The sequence below is a fragment of the Eschrichtius robustus genome, chromosome 13 (assembly GCF_028021215.1).
Source record: "Eschrichtius robustus isolate mEscRob2 chromosome 13, mEscRob2.pri, whole genome shotgun sequence".
NCBI classification, from domain to species: domain Eukaryota; kingdom Metazoa; phylum Chordata; class Mammalia; order Artiodactyla; family Eschrichtiidae; genus Eschrichtius; species Eschrichtius robustus.
The window spans coordinates 9,358,120-9,367,262 of record NC_090836.1 but is presented as its reverse complement, the minus strand read 5'-3'; the positions used below and the strand labels follow the sequence as shown (position 1 = coordinate 9,367,262).

Here is a 9,143-nt window from a genome sequence, read left to right as displayed (position 1 = left end):
TGGACCGCCAGGTATTTCCCAAGGGCCTCCATCTTGACTAGACATTGCCAGCTGTCTACAGCTGCTACTAAAACACCTAGATAAGAAGCCAGGTTGCCCCCACCCTTGAAGTTTCCCGTTTAGAAGATGCCAGGTAACCTAGATAACAGACTGTTCACTCAAGTGACTCCATTTCTCCCTTTCCAAGCCCTAATTCCCCCTCTTATGTTTTTTTTTTTTTTTAGAATAGTTTTTTTTTTTTTTAATAAATTTATTTATTTATTTATTTATTTATTTTTGGCTGTGTTGGGTCTTCGTTTCTGTGCGAGGGCTTTCTCCAGTTGCGGCGAGCGGGGGCCACTCTTCATCGCGGTGCGCGGGCCTCTCACTATCTCGGCCTCTCTTGTTGCAGAGCACAGGCTCCACACGCGCAGGCTCAGTAGTTGTGGCTCACGGGCCCAGTTGCTCCGCGGCATGTGGGATCTTCCCAGACCAGGGCTCGAACCTGTGTCCCCTGCATTGGCAGGCGGATTCTCAACCACTGCACCACCAGGGAAGCCCCCCCCCCCCCTTATGTTTTAAATTCGCCGTTAAAGAGTGAACCTGTGAAACCCTAGACACCCTACCCTCAACCCTAGTAAAGGCAGAGCCCCAGGGGCTTTCTCTCTCTGTCTCTCCTCCTGACTTCACTGTATGGCCCTTGCTGTGCTGTGTACCCTCCAGGACCTGTGAGTAATAAACCTTGTTTTTTCCTGATGGTTATTGCGGAGGTGGGTCTTGCATTCATAATAAGAACCACAGCAGCAGGTCCAGCCACAGCACTGGCTCTGGTGGGGAAGTGTCTCTGGGGGCTCCTACAGGTAGTTTGGGCCCAGGTGAGTGCCTCAGGCATTCCTAGCCAATAGCATCTCTATAGAGAGGCTGAGACCGACATGAAACAGGTTGTTAGTCAACCAGAATCAGAATCGGCTGAATGGGAAATGCATTGTCAGAGGACAGTGGGCAAAATCCTGTCTTGTTCCTGGAGAACCTTCATAGATTTGCATCTTGTGGGTAGAAAGATGTTTTGCCTGGGTTTAGGAGGCACTGTGCAGCACACATCAAGGAGCTCTCAGTGAGCGCCGACAGTGTACCCCAGACCAATTAAGTCAGAATCCCTAAGAGCGGCTCACAGGCATTTATATATATGTATAGCTCCCTAGGTAACTCCTCTTTACAGTCAAGGTTGAAAACCATTGTATTAGAGTTACCTGTTTGTTAAAGCAAAAAAAAACAAGCGAAAATATATTTTACTGTAAATTAATTTTTTATGAGATGAAGAATGTTATCAAAAGCAGAATTAATGAAAAGGAGAACCTCCCTCCTACCCATCCACCCACTGCCTTTTTTTTCTTTTTTTCTGCCTTATTTTTTTCTTACTGTTTTTTTTGTCTCAGCTGACAATAGCTAATTCAGAATCAAATAGGCAGGAACTCGTTGGAAACAAAGCTAAAAAATTCAGAGTAGTAGCTCAGGTAGAGGTATGATTTTGGTACCTTTCCATATGCTTTTACATCATTCTGTAAAATCATTTCCATTTTTATCTATTTCTTCAAAAAATCCTAAAAAGCTTCAAGACCTATGCCAGTTGTCACTATCCGCAGGAAACTAGAATTAATTATAGACAGTAGATTTCGTAGCAACCTCCTCATAGCACCAAAATGTTGTAATTGTATTTTGGTCAAACTTTTGTCATATTCAATAGTAATAGTTTATTTAATGTTGCTTTTTCCACTACTCTGTGAGCTCCTTGATATTGCTTCTCTTTATTACACTTGTTTCATCTATAACAGTATCTGAAACGTTACGGATTTTATTAAATGAAATTGATGAATAATGCTTGTATTGTAGAGGTTATTTTTAGAGAACTCTATTAAAATTAAGAAACTTGAATCTAAATGGTATTGAGTTTCTGTTGAAAAAGAAAGTACAAATCAGTATAAAGAAATCTGTCTCATATTTGCATGTTTGACTTTTCCAGATGTCCTCACAACTGGAAAATTGCTGCCAGTGCCAATGATGAGTGGGCACATTTACTGTTTAATTTGGCAATCAGTAGCTGATTGAAAGTAATGTTAAGTTTTTCATTTAGAGCTGTGAGACTAGATCTCCTTGCACAAATTTCAGACCTATGGCTGGAATAAAAGAGGAAGTTCTTTATGAAGTGAGATGGTATCTGAGTTTCACTGAGCATTTTTTAGTACAAAAGTGAAAAGTATCAAACTGGATATCATACAACACTTTGACCGCCAAAAAAATCAGTGAAAAATAGTATTAGCTTTCTGGATTCTTTCTACAGCAATGCCATCTGGAGTTGAAAATACTTTTCTGGTAGAGGTAATAGGAGAATTCATGATTGGAATGCTGGGGAATGGGTTCATTGTACTAGTTAACTGCATTGACTGGGTGAAGAGACCGAAGTTCTCATCAGCTGACTGCATCCTCACCGGCCTGGCAATCTCCAGAATCAGTCAACATTGGAAAATGCTATTTGACTCGTTTGTACTGGTGTTATGGCCACATCTATATGCCATTGATAAACTGGCAAAAATTTTTTGGACCCTGTCCAATCACCTAGCTACCTGGTTTGCTACCTGTCTAAGTGTTTTCTGCCTCTTTAAAGTAGCCAGTTCCTCCCACCCCTGCTTCACCTGGCTGCGGTGGCAAATTCGTAGAGTGGTACTTGTGCTTCTGTTGGGGTCTTTGCTCTTACTGTTTTTGAACTTTGAATTAGTAGATGCGTTTAATGGTGTCTGGACTAATGTCTACAAAATATATGAAAGAAACTCAACATGGCCCTCAGATGTAAGTAAAACTCTGTATCTTGACATGTTGATTGTTTTCACCTTCATCTGCCTAATCCCCTTTCTTCTGTCCCTGACCTCATTGCTCCGTTTATTCCTCTCCTTGATGAGACACACCAGGAATTTGCAGCTCAACCCCAGCTCAAAGGACTTCAGCATAGAGGCCCATAAAAGAGCCATGAAAAAGGTGATGTCTTTCCTCCTCCTCTTCATGGTTCACGTTTCTTCTGTCCTATTAACAGGTTGGGTTTTCCTTAAACTGCAGAAACATCAAGCCAATTTGGTTGTCATGTTAACTTTGACTCTTTTTCCTTCAAGCCACTCATTTATCCTAGTTTTGGCAAACAGCAAGGTGAGACAAAATGCCTTAGGACTACTGTGGTATCTTAACTGCCACCTGAAAAGAGTGAAACCTTTAGCTTCATAGACTTTTCCAGAATTTTCTATATGCCAAGAGAACTGAATTAATGAAGAGACATTGAAGATCCATTTTAACTTCTGTTTTTCTCACTGGATTCTTTGAGATACTATTGTGCCTCACAAATTTTCCCTAGAATGGCCTACAAACTAACAATCTACTCACATAGGTGAGTAGATTTTTTAAAAGCGAACATCATTGTCATCGTAACACTTTCTAGTAACAAGAAAATATTAGAGACACTATGAATATAAAATATATAATGCAATATGTATTCATTTTATATATGCTGGAAAATATTTACTACAGTCATATGTCAGGAAAAAAAACCTATGATTATTTAGACATGAAAATCCTTTCCAAGGTAGAGTAGGTGAAATATTTGTACAATATTAAGTTAAAAATAAATCAAGGAATAAAAATTTTGTAAGCATGGCATCTTAAAATGGCAGACGTAACTTTGAAAACAGAGGATCAGACTATCTATCATTAGGGATCCAAGCTAGACTAGCCACTACCTTTCTAGAATAAGAAAAAAATCAACTGAATTTATAAAAAGGTACTGAATAATTATCCCTAAGTGTATAATAATACTTATGTGTCTACTTTGACATGGAATTTGTATGGGGTGTGTGTGTGTGCATCTACGGATTATATGAACAGTAATGTCCCTGGTCAGAGAGGATAAAAACAACCAACTCACCAGAGATAAAAACAAAGTTTACAAGAGAATATCACATATTTGTAGAATTTTTGGACGTTTGTGTGCATATATAGTGCTGAGTTGACATTTATAGTAATTAAAGTAAAAGCAGCTGAAAATGTATATACATCTTAAGGCCAGCAGGTGGCAAAATTGTGCTTGCTAATGATATTACAATTTTGAATACAATAATTCATAATTTTGCTAGTAATTTTAGAGATTACAATTGTAAACATTTTTTAAAACCATAAAAAATTAAGAAATTTTTGTTAGGATTTATAGTTGCCATAATTATTCAGTGGTAGAAGCAAACAAACAAAAAAACCCAAAAACAACTTTGAAAATATGTGGGTTATAAATTAATTTTGATGGAGCAGTAGGCCAAGTCTGACACTAGGAAGAATGTAAGAACCATAAGAGCTTTGTAAAGCGTGCCTTTACTCCAGGGAACAGGGCTATGGGGTACTCTGATGTATCCATGATGATAATGATACATGTATATGCAGATCTCCGTAAAGATTTAGATTTCTAAGCTGCATTCATTATGTTGGACACTATATAAGAAATTTCCTGGGTTGGGGTAGGGGGAATTACATGAAGGTGGTCAAAAGATACAAACTTCCAGTTATAAGATAAATAGTACTGGGGAAGTAATGTACAGTGTGATGACTATAATTAACATTGCTGTATGGTGTATTTGAAAGTTGCTGAGAGAGTTGTTTGTAAAAGTTCTCATCACAAGGAAAAAGACATCTTTTTTTTGGTATTCATACTAGATGATGGATGTTAACTAAACTTATTGTGGTAATCATTTTGCAATACATGTAAATCAAATTGTTATGTGTACACCTTAAACTTATACAGTGCTGTGTGTCAATTATATCTCAATAAAACTGAAAGAAAAAATAAATTTCCTAATGGTTGTCACTGGGATTATCTTGTTTTAGGAAAGGTGAAATTCTAATTATACTGGTTATATTTAGATTCAGTACTGAGGATAATTTGATTTAGAATCCCTTTCAGTAAAAAAGTTAAAAATTACTTTGTGCTTATTAGAAGTAAGCATAGTTTTAGTTTTTAGATTTACATTTCAGTGTTACTAAACTTTTCTTTAATGACCTATAAGATAAAAAAAGATTTAGGCAACTATGCATAGCCCTGGGTGCTTATGAGGAATTTAGCAGTAAATGTCTCATTAGGATTAAGTTCTCCCTACTCATGTACTAATCTTGGAGAGGTGAAGCTATAAGAAGTAGGGGCCTGGGAACTTCCCTGGTGGTGCAGTGGTTAAGAATCCACCTGCCAATGCAGTGGGCACAGGTGCGAGCCCTGCTCTGGGAGGATCCCACATGCCCCGGAGCAACCAGGCCCCTGTGCCACAACTACTGAGCCTGCGCTCTAACGCCTGTGCGCCACAACTACTGAAGCCCGCACGCCTAGAGTCCGTGCTCCACAACAAGAGAAGCCACTGCAATGAAGCCCGCGCACCGCAAAGAAGAGTAGCCCCTGCTCGCCGCAACTAGAGACAGCCCGCGTGCAGCAGCAAAGACCCAATGCAGCCAAAAATAAAAAATTAAATTAAAAAAAAACAAAGTAAAAAAAAAAAAAGAAGTAGGGGCCTATTCCACATAATAGAAGCACAGAAAATGACTATAAAATGGTGAAGTCTGGGTTATGGGCTGGGCATTGTCTACCAATGTATTTATTGTCTTCTCCCTATTAAAATGGCATTTAGAGATTAAGTTCTGTGCCTCTCCCTTCCATAAGAAGAAGCCTGTGTTAGAGATCCCAGCCTTGATCCAAGAAAAGCTTCTAGTATCACATCCATAGCTAGTCTCATGCAATCTGGAGAGAACTGGATCCTATTCTGGGACCAAATTATTGGGAAAATAAAATGATTGTCCATGCTTTCTTGCTGATCACTTCCCTCCAAAATAAACTTTTTATAGTCGAAGTAATGAGTTTTTTGGGTTTTTTTTTCAGCTTGCCCACACCTGAGATCAGGAGTGTTGCAAATAACCTGTTTCTAATCTCAAAAGAGGCTTATGCCTGAGCTCTGCCCTAGGCCTTAGAACTTAAACTGAGAAGATGTTTTAGTGTTCAAGCCATGTTGTCTTGAGCTTTACTGAAAAGGTCCCAGTAGAAATACGCACGGGTGAATACAGAACGTGATAATGTTGAATCTCTGATGGTTCAGGTGTTCTATCTGCTGCTCTTGATTAAACCTCATGTTCTCCAAGGCAGGGGCTTTCATAACAGAAGTACAGAAATCAGGGGGGCACCTGCAAAACCCATTCTTCCACAGTCCACCCACCTTAACATTGGTTAGGGCTGTCTATCGAGATCTATGCCCTGTGCTGGATTGCCCAGAATAAACCATTTAAAAATGGATCAGATGGTTGGTTTGATCAATTAAAAAAAAGACTATTTTTTTTTTGGAGGGGGATTATTTGAAGGAATAAAAGCTCGGGTGACAGATGGGTTATTTTCGACTTTAGCAATTTGGAGGGACACCAACGTAGATACGGCTTCAGAAGACTAAGGCACTATCTTAACTTGTATGTTAGTACCTCTGTTTCTTAGCCCCAGGTTTAAATGAGTTAGTTTTAAAATAACTTCTTTTCCCTTCCATATGGATCTAACCTGACCTCTAAATTTTAAGGCTTCTATTAATTGTACTCGTCTTTGACTGCAGTTTGAGATGCTTTTTATCAATTAAAAAGCTAAAGCAGTCTTTTGAAAAACAGCTCTTTTTTCAAATTAAACATCTTTTTGTTTCTTTATCTGTTGGACACAATCTCTATTACTGTGCCAATGATTTTAGAGCCAAGATGTTCTAAGTACAGTATTTCCTTAGTGGTTTTTGCTTTTTCGTTGTGTGATGATTTATTTTTCCTCATTTTGGTTCATATGAAAAAGTATACCCACTCTCCCTCACCCAGTATATGAAAGATCTCCATTTCGCTTTATTTTTCACTGATGGCACTCCACCACCTTACTGTGAATAAATCCACTGGGTGCTTGAAAGCCATAAGGATGAGCAAGAATTTCTCATGTTCACTGCAGATCCCTAATTAGGACAGAAACTGGCAGGAGTGCCCTCAGATGTACTGCAACTAAGATGTACTTTACTAAGAATTCCAGTGTTTCTTCATTTGTTGTAGGCACCAGCAATGTCCTTTGGCCTTTCAGTTCTTCCAAGAGCATTGCTGAGATTTGTATTAGTGAGGAGTGGGGGTGGGGAGGAGTTGGTTTCAGCTGCAAAAGATTCATGACCTGACCTGGTGGTAATCCTGCTGGGCAATAGGCTATCATCTGTTCTTGCTGAAATTGCAAGGAAGTTCCCTCACTTAGGGTAATTCAAGAAATAGACTGATGTGACTCAATCCAGCCCAAGTGTTGGAAATTCTGATAGCTATTGAAGAGGTTCTTTCCTTGGTCCACTGTGTTTGGAATCTTCCAAATCTACTCCTCAGACTACCTTCCAGGCATTAGGATTTTCCTCTCCTTCTTTTGTACCTATATTCATAAACTTTCTATTCCGCTACCACTTTATGTCTCCATATGTAAGTTCTGTTTTCTTCTTGACTCTATCGAATGCTATTGATGCTCCAAGAAAAGTCTCCATTAAAGAGACTTTAACGCAGAATTTTGTAACCGGGAATTTAGTTAGGCCTCCTCAGAACAGCAATGACTTAGCTTCAAAATTCATGTTTTTACCTGATCTCCACTCCGTCATGGGAAGGAAAGTGTTTTCTTTCCATCCTAGGGGAAATGAATGTCCTTTCCTCTGTGTCCTCCATCGCCTTCACCCCTCTTCCCCACACATAGGCCAAATTTCCCCACAAATTAGGCATCAGAGTATAAAATACTCGAATTTACATATCAAATAATGTTAAATATTTATATTCTAATACAAAAGGCCCTCAATAATTACATTAAAAAGAGATATCCTCAAGTATTACTCAGGTAATACTTACGTTTGAGAATTTGAGAAAAGCGACGGGATTATTCAGAATTACCTATACATGTAAAAAAAATTGAATCCCTCATCAAATGTATCTTTAGTAATAAACTTGAGATGCACTTGTGGTTTGGCCAGTTACTATGACCTTGGGAAAGTTACTTAACCTCACTAAATCCTAGTTTCCTTACCTGAAAAAATGATGATGAAAATATCTTTCTCATAGGGTACACGTAAGGATTATGATCATGTAAGTAAATAACTTTTCATAGTTCCTGGTATTAAAATCTCAATAAAATTTTAAAAACATGCTGATAGTGATATGATCTTTTTTTTTCAAGTTTTTTTTTTTTTTTTGATGTGGACCATTTTTAAAGTCTTTATTGAATTTGTTACAATATTGCTTCTGTTTTATGTTTTGGTTTTTTGGCCGCAAGGCATGTGGGATCTTAGCTCCCTGACCAGGGATCGAAACCACACCCCCTGCATTGGAAGGCAAAGCCTTAACCACTGGACCACCAGGGAAGTCCCGATGATACATTCTTTTAGCCAACTAATCATAAGTATTTTTACCCTCAATTTTTAAATTCTTAAAAAAAAAATCTTGCTCCCTAACCCTTAGGTTATGTGTTTACTATGATCACTATTTCCCTTTAAACTACAAGAGTCTCCATTCCCCCAGCATTCTTGTCAGTTGCACTGCATAAACAAGTTTTTTTCTTTATTGATCAGGATTATGCCACCTCTTTGCTTCTTCAAGTTTGAGATCTCTGGGCCAATCAATATTCTTCATGGCCTGAAAAAGCTTGATTTATGGGAGAAATAAAGTAGATGACTTCAGTATCAGACACAAACACATCTTTATTTCTTTTATTGACTGCTAACTAAGTGTAGAAAAACCAACTAATTTGGCATTCATTCAACAATATTTACTCACATTAGGCAATGCTCTAGGCTGGGGATTGAGAAAATCTTTGGCTTCATGGATGTGACCTGGAAGGATGCCAGGAGGAATAAAATTCCTTGTAAATTAGAATAGTAAGTGGTTAATAATAAGTAGGGCAAAAATCTTGTTTTCTCCCGTGGGAAACTTTACTGAGTTGTATCATGTAGGAAGAAAAATACACACCTGGTTTTAAGAGCAATTGTTAAGAATAAATGGTAAATCATGGAGCTTTCATTTAATTCCTACTATATATTTGCTGATATTACAGGCTGTAAAATTCGATAGGATAC

General features: G+C 38.2%; 1 protein-coding gene across 1 annotated transcript; it reads left to right on the top strand.

Annotated features, from left to right (window-relative positions):
* Window positions 1-2,319: 2,319 nt before the first annotated feature.
* Window positions 2,320-3,249, top strand: TAS2R42 (taste 2 receptor member 42). Its single transcript, XM_068562054.1, has one exon. The coding sequence runs from the start codon at window positions 2,320-2,322 to the stop codon at window positions 3,247-3,249; it is 930 nt and encodes a 309-aa protein (XP_068418155.1).
* The last annotated feature ends 5,894 nt before the right edge of the window (window positions 3,250-9,143 follow it).